Here is a 15,006-nt window from a genome sequence, read left to right as displayed (position 1 = left end):
AAGTGTGATGTTCACCTGGTTCTTTATTTTCTCTCAAGATTACCTTGGCTATTCAGGGTCCTTCATGGATCCCTACAAATTTTAGGATTCTTTGTTCTATTTTCATTAAAAATGCCATTGGAATTTTCATAGATATTGCACTGAATCTGTAGATTGCTTTGGATAGTATGGACATTTTTGTTTTGTTTTGTTTTTACATGTGTAAACTTTATTAACATTATGCATTCTCTGATGATTTGCAAGGCTTAAATGTTTACTGAAGCTTTGCCACACTCTTTACATTTATAAGATTTCTCTCCAATATGCATTTCCTTTTTTTATTTCAATTATTTTATTTTTTAATATATTTATTTTTTATTGGTGTTCAATTTGTCAACATACAGAATAACACCCAGTGCTCATCCCTTCAAGTGCCCACCTCAGTGCCTACCACCCAGTCACCCCCACCCCCTCCCACCTCCCCTTCCACCACCCCTAGTTCGTTTCCCAGAGTTAGGAGTCTTCCATGTTCTGTCTCCCTTTCTGATATTTCCCACTCATTTTTTCTCCCTTCCCCTTTATTCCCTTTCACTATTTTTTATATTCCCCAAATGAACGAGACCATATAATGTTTGTCCTTCTCCGATTGACTTATTTCACTCAGCATAATACCCTCCGGTTCCATCCACGTCGAAGCAAATGGTGGGTATTTGTCATTTCTAATGTCTGAGTAATATTCCATTGTATACATAAACCACATCTTCTTTATCCATTCATCTTTCGATGGATTTCTGAGGATCCTTCCACTAGCCAAGAGAATACAACAGGACATTAAGAAGATTATCCACCATAACCAAGTAGGATTTATCCCCAGGATGCAAAGCTGGTTCAACACTAGTATGGACATTTTGACAATATTAATTCTTCCACTCCATGAGCATAAAATATCTTCCCATTTATTTGTGTCTTCTTCAATTTCTTTTATCAATGTCTTAACGATTTTCATTGCATAGGTCTTTGACCTCCTTGGTTAAATTAATTCCTGGGTATTTTATTTTTTTTGATGCAAATGTAAATGGGATTGTTTTCTTAATTTCTCTTTCTGGAAGTTTATTCTTGGTATACAGAAATGCAAAAGAATTTTATATATGGATTTTATATCCTGCAACTTCACGGAATTTATTAATTCTAACAATTTTTTGGGTGGAGTCTGTAAGAGTTCCTATATAAAGCACTATGTCATCTGCAAATAGTGACAGTTTTATTTCTTCCTCTCCAATTTGGATGCCTTTTATTTATGTTCTTGACTAACTGATCTGGCTGGCACTTCCTACATTACTTGAATAAAAATGGTGAAAGTGGGCTTTTAGGGTATCTCTACTAATTTAATAAAGTATTAACTGGTAGATCTTCACATTAACTGAAAATACTTTCTATACTAAGCATTATAGGCATACTTCATTTTATTGTGCTTCACCTTTAATATGTTTCACAGATACTACATTTTTTTTTTACAAATTAAAGTAAACCCCCACTGTTGAAATCTGCTCAGAAAAAAAGATTCCTTTCAAAATATTACTGCAATATATTACACTCCTGTAAAATGTACAATATAATGTACCTGGTCACTCAAGAGCCCTGATGGAGAAGTACAATGAGATTAAGGTTGTTTTCATGCAAGCTAATACAACATCCATTCTGCAGGCCATGGATCAAGGAGTAATTTCAACTTCTAAGTGTTGTTATTTTAAAAATACATGTCATAAGGCTATAGCTGCCATAGTTAGTGATTCATCTGAAAATCTGGGCAAAGTAAACTGGAAATATGGAAAGGAGTCACCATTCTAGATACCATTAAGAACATTTGCAATTCATGGAAAAAGGGCAAAACATCAACATTCACAGCAACTTTGAAGAAGTTGATTCCTCATAGATGACTTTGAGGGGTTTGAAACTTCAGTGTACAGAGTAACTGCAGATGTGGTGGAAACTGCAAGAGAACTAGGATTAGAAGGGGAGCCTGAAGATGTGACTAAATTGCTGCAATCTCATGAAAAAATTTAACGGATAAGGCATTACTTCTTGTGGAGGAACAAAGCAAGTGGTTTCTTGCGATGGAATCTACTCCCCAGATATTCTGAAGACTGTTGAAATGACAACAAAGGATTTAGAATATGACATAAAATTAGTTGATAAAGCAGCAACAGGATTTGAACGGATTGGATTCACTTTTGAAAGAAGTTCTACTGTGGGTAAAATACTATCTGAGAGCATTGCGTCCTACAGAGAAATCATTGGTGAAATAGTCAACTTACGTGGTAAACTTCATTTTTTTTTTTAATTGCCATAGCCGCCCCAGCCTTCAGCAAACGCTACCCTGATCAGTCAGCAGCCATCAACAATGAGGCAAGACCCTCGGCCAGCAAAAAGATTACAACTTACTGAAAGCTCAGATGATGCCTAGTATTTTTTTAACAATAAAGCATTTTTTAATTAAGGTACCTACATTTTTTAGACATAATGCTATCATACCCTTAAAATACTAGTTTGGTTTAAACATAATTTTTATATGCACTGGGAAATCAAAAATTCATTTGACTCACTTTATTGCAATATCTACTTTATTAAAGTGGTCTAGAGATTGAAATATCTCCAAAACACACCTGAATTTCCAACCAAAAAATTCACGGATACATTTTTTATAATTCTGCAACTTCCTCAAAAATATTGTATCATCTCCATTAAACAGAGATTATTAAGTTAGAAAAGCAAATCTACTACCACATACCCAAAGGAATGTAATATGATTTCAAAATGCTTTGTGGTAAGTTAAGTCTCACATATAAAGAGGAAGCAGTTTGTAAACATGCAATACACATATTTATACAGTATATAGTCTTAACAGAAGGGGGAATTATATTCACCTAATGTAGGGTACTTAAACAAATATGTCTTTGTTTTTGTACATTACCCCCCCCTCAAAATTTTTTCCTGTGCTAAAATCTCTGCTACAAAATGCTACCACGTTTCTGAAATTTTTTATCATTTTTGATCAAATAATATCCTGTTTATTCTATAGAGTCTCCCTCTGAGATGTTATCAAAAGGACTGGAAGTTAAGAGAAATTGAGACCACTTGATTACAAGTAAATTTTAACCTTGGTTATTAAAAGAAACAGTAATTTACCCAGTTACCCAACAAGTGTTGCCAAACTTCTCAGCAACACAGCAACATAGATCTGCTAGAATTTCTTCAATAACTTCAATGTTCTTCATCTCTTAAAAAAATACTGTTATTTTTAACTTATGTCCATTTTATAATTCAAGAAGCAATAACATGCTAAGAATACTTTCTGAAATAATCTCAAACTACTTCACTATTACTATTACAAATTTTTCTTTCAGAAAGTGTTATTTCAGATCTCCTCAAAGAATCATGATTTGTTTAATCATTATTTGTTTGGTTAAAAAACTAACCAAACAATAACAACTACAGCTTAATCACCTTTTTGGTCAGGTACCTGGTAGATAGTGAAGTTCTACTTCCCTACAGATTTAGCACCATTGTATAAAGCCAAATATCCAAGGTGGTGGAAGAGAAGTGGACATATGGAGGAGACATTTTTCCACTCCTAAAACAAGGAGTATAAGTTGCATGTGGCAAAGATTCAATGAATGCTGGCTGAATGAACCCAAGGGAAGTAGCACTATGAGGTAAAGAAGTAAATGCTGGCTACCTCCACCCTCTTCCTTTTTAACCAGTTGGTAAACACAACCTGCTTGCCCTGTCCATTTCCATTACCACCAACTCCTAAAAGTGTTCTTAAATATCTGCCGATTTTAAAAATAAAGAGGGGGAAAGGAGTTAAAGAAGGAAAGATTATAAAAGGAATTTTTAGTTTCCTTCTTAAAATATACTTAGGGAAGATGTGGAAATGAAAGAAAATAGATTAATTTTACAACATATTGAATTGATATTTAAAATGTAATTTGGGCAGCCCAGGTGGCTCAGTGGTTTAGCGCTGCCTTGAGCCCAGGGCCTGATCCTGGAGACCCGGGATCGAGTCCCATGTCAGGCTCCCTGCATAGAGCCAGCTTCTCCCTCTGCCTGTGTCTCTGCCTCTCCCTCTCTCTCTCTCTCTCTCTCTGTCTCTCATGAATAAATAAAATCTTTAAAAAATAATAAAAATAAAAAATAAAATGTAATTTAAAAATTCTAATGACTATCTATCGATAATTTACTGTCAAATGTAGACTGCTTTGCCATTTTTTTAAGGTTTTATTCTTAAGTAATCTCTATACCAGTGCAGGGCTCGAACTCACAACTTCAAGATCAAGAGTCACATGATCTATCTATTTAGGCAGCCAGGTGCCCTCTGTTTTGCCATTCATAAACAACTTCACATAATCCTCACAATAACTGTATGAGGTATTCATCTCATTTTACAGAATATGAACTGACGGGATGAGCACTGGGTGTTGTCTGTATGTTGGCAAATTGAACACGAATAAAAAATAAATTTATTATTTAAAAAAAGAATATGAACTGAAACTCAGAGAGTTTAAGTGATTTGCTGAAGATCAAAAAGTCAACAAGTGACAGGATCTGAATTCAAATTTGTGTTGCTGGCTAAGATTCTAGTATTCTCTTCATGTCATTGCAATGATATATCATTTACTGAGATTCTATTTAGATAAACTAGGAAAATCAGAATTTGGAGGAAAAAAGACAGGACTTTCAACTAGAATCAGGAAGCAGAATGTCGTCCCTAACTTAGTTAGGATTTAAAATCATCTTGTTATCTCTTGGCAGACTAAAGGGCAGGCATTCTTAGTCATCCTTGTATTTACTACAGAAAGTACTCAGTAGAGCACTTTCTACATAGTAGATCCACCAAAAATACTTACAAAATTGAATTAGTTGGCATGTAAGTGTTAGCTTGCATATATAAACATGTTTTATCAATGCTGTACTAGAGCATATAGTCTAATACACCCACCTGAGAGTCATCTGACTTAGGAGCATAATGCTATTTAACATAGTATTTACTATGGATTAGAGCCCAGACTATAGAATTAGCCATCAACTGACAGAAAATAAACTGCAAAATATTTGAGTCTGGTCAAAATATAAACAAATTACATCCAAGAGAGAAGACAACATCACAGGTATGTTTTTACTGTATTAGGGCATTGGCCATATTTTTAATTTATCAATCTCACTCTTCATTTTTTTTGTTTTCACTTATTAGAAGAATATATTTTTCAGTTTCATGTAACTTCCTTTGAACCAGCTTTCTTAACTTGCTAATTCATTAATTATTTAAACACATTTTCAGTATATATTGGTAAGAAAACTTGGTTCCTAACACTTTGATAATTATGCATTGATACTTTTTAGTGAAAGAGTTTATCCTCTTGTTTGATGCTTTTTAGTTTCTTATCCTTTTTGTGGTATGTACACTTTAGTGCTCTTTTGTTGAGGAATTTTGCTTATCTCATGGTTTGTTTTACACAGTAGCAGAAAATGAACTTATTGGGAAGATGTAGGTCATCTCACTGAACAAATTGGAAAACTAAGGAAGAAGCATAAAAAAAATAGCAGCAGAAAACACAGCTGAGAAGTTGCTGCCAAGACAGTTTCCTTAACATGCCACTGTTGGCACTACTGCTAGTACTTCATGGAGTGTAACTGCCAGCAGATACTGCTGCTATCTCCACAAGTAGCATGTTAGAATGCTGCCACATGCCATAGCATATAAATCCCAAATTCATCCAATTTTTATGCATCACTGACTCTAGCATTCTAGGCAGAGCATCTACTTGGATAAGACTACGTCTTAAGTTACCTAAAATTATTATCTAAATTTGTACAGGGTTTTATGTTAGAGTGGAATCAAACCTTGAATATCTACTTATGTAAGTCCCTTACCTGGGCCAATCCCATCATGACCTACGACAATCTTATACAAATCCCCAAGGTGCACAGCTTCTAGAGTGAAGGTGTCAGTCTATAACAAATCAAAAGAGTATAGTTAGATCTGACTATGAGTCTGATTTCTAACAAGATTACGTATTAAAATACACTAAAAATTAATTGTGAAAAGAATCAGGGTCATTCAATAAATCTAAAAAAAGAATGTAAAGGTGGAACAATGTTAATTTGTAGAACATAATAATATTTCTAATATACTGCACTCCTTTTTGTTGCCAATATGTCATTATGAAAATATAAATTTGGGGATTCTATGAATATATATTTCAAATGATAATAACTAAATAATAAGATATACTAAAATTTTTCATTCCTTTGAATACAATCAACTCTTATCTGCCTTAGGATGAAATTTTTTAAGCAATGTTTATGGGCCATTGACAAATATAACATTTCTAAAGAAATTTTAGGATACTGATGCAAAAATTACTGTAAATCTATAACATGTATGTGAAGTCCAAATGTGCTGCTACAATAAAAATTATTCATGTTTGTGCTCTAAAGGTTTATGTATTCAGAACATGGGTAAAAGTAAAGAGCACAGAATTCTTTTGATAAAATTTAGATAATGATATGGGTTAAAACACAAGAAAAATATATGATGTAGCATATCAATTGAAAAATTATCCAAAAACAAAAAATAACATTTTCATTTATGTACTTACACATTTTTAAATATTTTTAAATATTTTATTTTTATTTTATCCTTAGTAGTCACTCAGTGAGAAAATAATTCATTCCATAAAAAAGAAGAGTGAGGCACAGAAGCAGGATCAGATCAGTTCCTCTGATATACCCTAATACTACTTTTCTTTGCAACCACTCTGCCCCTATATAAGTGAACTATAAAGAATATAAATAACAGATAAAGCCATTTACATTCATTTACAAAAAAAAATATTATCTGTGTCTGGTACAGATTAATGGATAACATTGTCCTCCCTTTTTTTTTTAAGATTTTATTTATTTATTCATGAGAAACACACACGGGAGGCGGGCAGAGACACAGGCAGAGGGAGAAGCAGGCTCCATGCAGGGAGCCCAGTGAGGGACTCGATCCCAGGACTCCAGGACCACACTCTGGGCCGAAGGCGGGCGCTAAACTGCTGAGCCACTCAGGCGTCCCCATTGTTTCCCTTTATGAAACACATCTGCTAAAAAAAGGAGGGCTTTCTGTGCAAACAAAATAATAGCTGAGAAAATTATGAGTTATGTTTATTATCACTGATATAGAGAATGCTAAGAAAAAGAAAGGAAACATATAATGAAAATATCCTGATATACTCACTTAAAAATTATTTGGGTCATCAAAAAAAATTGAGAAAATTAAAATATAATGAGCCTTTTATGCTTTACTAAGTTAAACATAATATTAGCAATAATAAAAATAATGTTACACATTCAGTTTCCACATTTGGCAATAAAGTTGTTATATACAGTCAACGTTACTTAACAATATAAAAGTAGATTAAAATAAACAAAAATATATATATAAAGGTAGATTTAAAAATCAGACAATAGAGAATGACTTCAGAAAGATGGTGGACTAAGGAAAACCAAGCCCTCACTCCCCAATGGAGATACCATTTTAACAATACTATATGGGCCAGAATATTTCTCTGCAAATTCTGGACACCAGATGAGAAGTTGCAGTACCTAGACCAATGTATAATAAAAAAGGAACTCCATCAAAAGAGGTAGGGAAGTGTGTGACTTTTTGCATGCCCTACTTTGCATAGTGCATTGTAATGGGAAGGAAACCTTCCATACCCTGGATCCTCTCTTGGGACAAAAGCAAAAGAGTAGACAATGCATACAAAAATTCTGACTTCTCTGGGAGCTGCCCAAAAAATTTATTTCTCTCTCACTTAATTCAAGTACTAGTGGCAGCAGAGTTTGGAAGCCAATGAAAACAGAGGAGAATACTGCAGCAAGTCAGAGCTACAGAGATCATAAAGGAAGGCATGGGATGGAGTACAAGGACATATACACACAGGATAAGAAACAGGAGCAAGTCACTTAGGGAAATTAACACAGTTAAAAGCACATATACAAGCCCAGAGAAGATACATAATCAAAAAAAGTATGAGAGGCCCTAAGAACTCTAACCAGGTTCACTGGTGAGAGTTTTCCCATCACAATGAAGTCCTTTTAAGAGTATGCAAGATAGCTATTTTTTCAAATGCCAAATTTCAATAAAGGGTCACAAGACATATAAAGAGGAAACCATAGCCCAATCAAGGGAACAAAAGAAATTACAGAAACCAACCCTAAAGAAATTAAGGTCCCTGAACTTTCTGAGAAATAAATTAAGACTGTCTTAAATATGTTCAGTAAGCTAAAAAATAACACAGAAAATCAACTGAACAAAATCAGGAAACTGATGAACAAACAACCAAAAATAACAAACTCATGAACAAAATGATAATATCTACAAAAGACAAATAAGAAAGCATCAAATACACTGTATGTTAACTAACAAAATTTAAATTTTAAAAATGTACCCCCACAAATAGAAATTCTGGAGTTCATACATATAATAACTGAATCCACAAATTCATTAAACAATTTGGATAACTGACTTGATCAGGCAGAAGGAAAAGAGCAACGTTGAAGACAGATCATTTGAAACCATCAAAATGGGGAAAAAAAGGAAAAACAATGAAGAAAAGTGAAAACATCTTAAATAGGATTACCACATGATCTAACAATTCCACTTCTGGATATTTATCTGAAGAAAATGAAAACACCAATTCAAAAAGATACATGCAACCCTATGTTCATTACAGCATTATTTACAGTAGCCAAGATATGAAAGCAACCTAAGTGTCCACTGATAGAGGACTAGATAAAGAAAATGCTATATATATATATATATATATATATATATATATATATACATATACACACACACACACACACACACACCTACACACACACATATATTACACACACATAATGGAATAATAGTGAGCCATAAAAAGATTAAAATCTTGTCATTTGCAACAACATTAATACAACTAGAGTGTATTATGCAAAATGAAATAAGTCAGACAGAGAAAGACAACTATGATAATGATTTATCTTATTTGTAGAACCTAAAAAACAAAACAAATGAACATACAAAACAGACTCATGGATACTGGAAACAAACTAGTAGTTACCAAAGGGTAAGGGATTGGGGTGCGGAGGTGAAATATTTGAAGAGGATTAAGAGGTACAAACTCCCAGTTATGAAATAAGTCAGTCATTGAAATGTAATGTATAGCTTAGGGAATATAATCAATAATATAATAACTTTGTATAGTGACAGATTTATCATGGGGATTATTTCATAATGTATAAAAATATTGAGTCTCATTATATATACCTGAAATTAATAGGATACTGTATAGTAATTATACTACAATTTAAAAAATTATTGCTTAAATAAATAAAAGCAGGCAAAATAAATGGAAAGACATTATATGTTCATGGATTGGTAGATTTAATATTGTCAGTTGTCAATACTACCAAAGCAATCTACAGATTCAACACAATCCCTATCAAAATCCCAATGGCAATTCATAGAATTGTCAAATCATTATGTTGCACACCAGAAGCTGTTATAACACTATATTTCAACTATTCTTCAATTAAAAAAAACATTTATTTTTTCAAAATCCAAATGGTATTTTTGCATAAATAGAAAAATGCAACCTATAATTCACATGGAATTTTAAGGGATGCTGAACAGTAAAACAACTTTTAAAAAAGAAGAACAAACTTAGAGATTTCACACTTACTAATCTCAATACACATTGCAAAGCTATAATAATTAAAGCATAGTACTAACATAAAGACAGAGATATATACAAACAGCATAGAACAGGGAGTCCAGAAATAAACCCATATATATGTATGGTCAAATTATCTTTGACAAGGGTGTCAAAGACACTTAATGGAGAAAAGAATATCTCTTCAATATACTATTGATGAATCTAGATATCCACATGCAAAAGTATGGAGTTGGATCCTTACTTTATAGCATATACAAAAATTAACTCAAAATGGATTAAAAATCTAAACAGAATAATCCAAACTAAAAACTCCTAGAAAAAAAAAAAAAACAGAGAGAAAGCTTGGGAACACTGGATTTGGCAATGATTTTTTGGATATGACACCAAAAGCAGAGAAAAAGAAAAAGGCTAAATAGAGAAAGGAGACTGTATCAATTAAAGCTTTTGAGCATCAAAGGATACAATTAAGAGAATGAAAAGGAAACTTCCAGAATGGAAGAAAATATTTACAAATCGTATCTGTAATAAGAGATTAATATTCAGAGTACATAAAGAACTCCCACAACTCAACAAGAAATAAGCAAATGTCTAAATTTTAAAACAGCAAAAGACTTGAATAAATATTTCTCTAAAGATGATACACAAATGGCCAACAATTGAGATGTGAAAATAGCATTTAACAATAGAGAGATCCAAATCAAACCATGATGAGATATCACATCACATCCATTAAGATGGTTACTATAAAAATTTTTTTTAATTTAAAAACAGGGACTCCTGGGAGGCTCAGAAGTTGAGCATCTGCCTTCAGTTCAGGATGTGATCCCCGAGTGCTGGGATTGAGTCTCACCCACATCGGGCTCCTGTGGGGAGCCTGCTTTTCCCTCTGCCTGTGTCTCTGCTTCTCTCTATGTATTTCTCATGAATAAATAAATAAAATCTTTTAAAAATAAAAAATAAAAACAAATAAAAATTTAAAAACAGAAAATAAGTGTTGGCAAGGAAGTAAAGAAATTAGAACCCTTGTACATTGTTGGTGAGACTGCAAAATGGCCCATTTGCTAATGAAAACACTATACCAATTCTTCAAAAAAAAATAAAAATAGAAGTTTCATATGATCCAGCAGTCCTATTTCTAAGCATATATTCAGAAGAATTGGATGAAGGGTACTGAAGAGATATCTGCACATCTATTATATTATTCACAATAGGCAAGAGTTTGAAACAACTAAAATTTCTATCAGTGGATGAATGGATTAAAAAATGTGGTATGGGCCCTGGGATATATCAGTCAATTAAGCATCTGCCCTCAGCTCAGGTCATGATCTCAGGATCCTGGGATCGAGCCCCACATCAGGATTCCTGCTTAGCAAGGAGCCCTCTTCCTCTTTCCCCACTTATGCTCTCTCTCTCCCTCTCTCTCAAATAAATAAACTCTCCTGAAAAAAATGTGATACAGATGTACAATAAAATATTATCCAGCCTTAAAAGGTAAGGAAATTTTATCATACCATACAGCATGAATGAATCTTGAGGACATTATGCTAATGGAATAAGCCAGTCATGAAGACAATTATTGTAGGATTCCAATATATGAGATATCTGAAATTTATAGTAATAGAAAGCAGAATGGTGACTGACAAGGGCTGAGGGGAGGGGAAATAAGGAGTTCTTTAATGAGTACAGAGTTTTCGTTTTGCAAAATGAAATATTTCTGGATATCTACTACACAACAATGCGAATATATTTAACACTAGTAAACTTAAAAACAGTTATGATTTTAGTAAAATTTTATTTATTTTTTACCATAATTAAAAAAAAAATCAGACAAAGGACTTTGTCACTTACTTGTCCTCTTAAAAAATTGAAGGAGTTCTTCGATCGAAATAGTTGTCTGGATCCTGAATCTCCCTTTTCCCCATAGACAGAAATGTAGACACTGGCTATTGTTCCAGCATTCCAAAGCATACCTGTTGCCACATGTACTTCATATAGTGTTACTGACAACAGAAGAAAAATAAGTTTTATATGCTAAGAATTATTCATATGATAGGAAAATTACTTACATCTGATCAAGAGTTCCAGTTTCAGTTAAAATGCAGTAACACACTCTACCCAGTCTCTTTCACTGAATACAGCTATGAAATCTTGATAAAATCCGTGGAACAGCTATTAGAAATGTTGAAGGTAAACTGTACCGGGGGATTGGGAAAAAAAAAAAAAAAAAAAAAGACCAGAATTTGATATACCAAAAGTGGCAGTGAGCTTATCATTTTTTATCCTCTAGTATCTCCCACTGTGAACTCAGTTCACCAGAAACCTGGCAAGAGGCATTGAAGCTCAGAGACAGGGAGCTCAGGAGAGCCATCTTGCTCAGGCTTACAAAGCAGGAAAGAAAATTCCTAACACACAAACATTACAGATATTCTACTTTTTTGTTGTTATCTCCATTCTCTCACATCCCAGTGCCTAGGCACAGAAGCAAACAGGAACCAACACTCTGAGGGGGAACTTTTGCCTCTGTTCACAGGATCTAGACTTTAGTAGGGTGGAGTCAATCTCAATTGCTTTCTTTGCTCTCTCTCTCTGTTCTACCTGCTTAGCCCTGGACATAGAAATACTAAAGAAATACACAGTAAAACAGGTAAACTAGAGCACCAGTTAACTAGTCAAAAGACCAAAAACAGGAGCCAGGGAATTAGAAAGTATCAAAGAGGTTCATAGAGGGAAGAAAAGCAAACAAAACACTCTTTATTAACTCCTGAGCTCATACCTAACCTAAAGATGCATGAATACCAAAACCTTTGAAATCTAAACTAACAAACCTCTACCTAGGCCCCAGATTCACCAATGAATGGTATATAGGTGAGACAGATCTGAATAGTGCTGCAAAGTCTTTTTAAAACTAAACGGACATTGGAACCACAGCCCACAGATGACAAGTGGAATTTGTGGCCTGAAACTAACCACTGGTCAACTGTCAATTAAAACAAAAATATAGGGACACCTGGGTGGCTCAGCGGTTGAGCATCTGCCTTCAGCTCAGGGCATGATCCCGGGATCCAGGATCGAATCCCATGTTGGGCTCCTTGTGGGGGACTTCTCCCTCTGTCTATGTCTCTGCCTCTCTTTCTGTGCCACTCATAAATAAATAAAATCCTTTAAAAAATAAAAAAATGAAAAATAAAACAAAAATATAACATTCTCCATAGGATTTAAATAACATCCGGTGTCTCAAATAATAATATATAAAATATCCAGGATATAATTCAAAATTATTGAAGAAGCAGGAAAATTTTAAATCATCTGGGAAATGACAATGAAGAAGAAATATCAACTTCAAAATGACAGCCAAGTATTAGTTATCTGACAAAACCTTTCCAGCAACTATGATAAGAATGCTACTATATAATATAAACAATTATGAACACTCTCAAAACTAATAGAAATATAGAAAGTATCAACAAATTAAAACTTAATGAAGAACCAGATGGAAATCAAAGACTTCAACAAACACCATAAGCATATTTTAAAACTTACTGAATAGTGTCAAGAGAATGAGAACAGAAAACATCATTAGTAAACTTGAAGATAGAGTAAATAGAAATTATCCAACTTAACAAAAGAGGAAAAAAATTTTAATAATAAATACACAAACAAACAGCCTCAGAGACCTCTGGAACAATAAAAAGAAATCTGATACTCCTGTCATACAGTAGATGAAGGAGAGGGGAAGAGTATGAAGCTGAAAAAAAACATGCGGCACAATAAAAGGAACAATTTAAATCTCAAAAACAAAAACAACCATAAAGAAATGGAGATCTATGAATTAGCTGACAATGAATTCAAATACTCAAAGATAAAAAAAAATGAGCCAAAAGAGAATACAAAGTTACAACTAAATAAGATCAAGAAAACTAGATACAAAACGAGACTCTCGAAAAAGAAGTACCTATGAAGAACCAAACAGAAATTCTGGAGCTGATGAACACGTTAGCCAAACTGAAAAATTTCTTAAGCACATTTAATAAGTACACTTGACCAGCAGAAGAATTAGTGAACTTGAAGACAAACATGTGATTTTAAATAACCTAGTCAGAGGAACAAAAAGAACATGTCGTGGCCTTTAAAAAGAAAGAAATTTTGTTACATAGCACAACACAGATGAACCACAAAAACATTATACTAAGTGACATAACCCAATTATAAAAGGGTAAATACTATATGATTCTACTCATGATTCTAAAGTAGTCAAAACCATTGAAAATAAAAAGTAGAAAGTTGAAAAAAAAAAAAAAAAAAGTAGAAAGTTGATTGTCAAATGCTGAGTGAATGAAGGAGAAGGAATGGGTACAGACTTTCAGCTCTGGTTCCAGTTCCAAACATAAGAAGCTTCAGAGACAGTACTCCATCATAACAAGCAAAAAACAAAACAGACTGAAAAATCGACAACTCTTCTTGAATCCCTAAGAGATGAGGACACAAGGCAAACTACAGTCCCCAAAATTGGAGAGACAGATGGGTAAACAATGAGTCACAGCTTATGGTAGCAGGGACTCATGAATAGAAAGTACCATGGAGGAATGCCTGGGTGGCTCAGTCAGTTAAGTGTCCCACTCTAGGTTTCAGCTCAGGTCATGATCTCGCAGTGGGGATGGAGCGCATTGAGCTCTATGTTCAGTGCAGTCTGCTTCAGATTTTTTCTCTCTACCCTTTTGCCCCTCCCTGCTTGTGCTCTAAAATAAATTTTTAAAATCTTTAAAAAAGAAAGAGAGAGAGAGAGAGACAAACAGCCATGGGAATCATTTCTGACATAGAAAATTCTGAACTGTAATTAACAAATTGGTGGAGGTTCACCACAATCTGAGAGTTAAAAACACCAGGGGGAGTTCTTAATCATAGGATTTTTCAATCAGAGGAGTCCCCCGTGCTTTTGTGAGTTTTGCCTTGAAGAACTCACCTAGGTTCTCACAGTATATATGGGAGAAAAAAAAATGTTTAAGATTGTATTTATTTATTTGACAGAAGGAGAGAGAACACAAGCAGGGGGAGTTGCAGGCAGAGGGAGAAGGAGAGGCATGCTCTCCACTGAGCAGAGAGCCCAATGGGGTTCTCAATCCTAGAACCTGATTATGACCTGAGCCGAAGACAGACAATTGATTGAGCCATCCAGGCACCCCTGGGAGAAAATTTTCTTCCTACTTCTGGCAGAGGAAGGGCAAAGGGAAGCATTTTAAAATACACCAGAGCACTA

General features: G+C 34.0%; 1 protein-coding gene across 1 annotated transcript in view; it reads right to left on the bottom strand.

Moving 5' to 3' along the window:
* LOC112678454 (uncharacterized) overlaps positions 1-15,006 on the bottom strand; it is a 117,573-nt gene that overhangs the window by 74,467 nt on the left and 28,100 nt on the right. Inside the window, exons 5-6 of the mRNA XM_025477747.3 lie at positions 11,601-11,752; positions 5,911-5,989 (exon numbers count right to left, since the gene is read on the bottom strand). Coding sequence (XP_025333532.2) covers positions 5,911-5,989; positions 11,601-11,752 — 231 coding nt within the window. The remainder of the gene's footprint in view (positions 1-5,910; positions 5,990-11,600; positions 11,753-15,006) is intronic.

The sequence above is a fragment of the Canis lupus genome, chromosome 29, assembly GCF_003254725.2.
Source record: "Canis lupus dingo isolate Sandy chromosome 29, ASM325472v2, whole genome shotgun sequence".
In the NCBI taxonomy this organism is placed as follows: Eukaryota; Metazoa; Chordata; class Mammalia; order Carnivora; family Canidae; genus Canis; species Canis lupus.
This window is presented reverse-complemented; position numbering and strand designations above follow the sequence as displayed.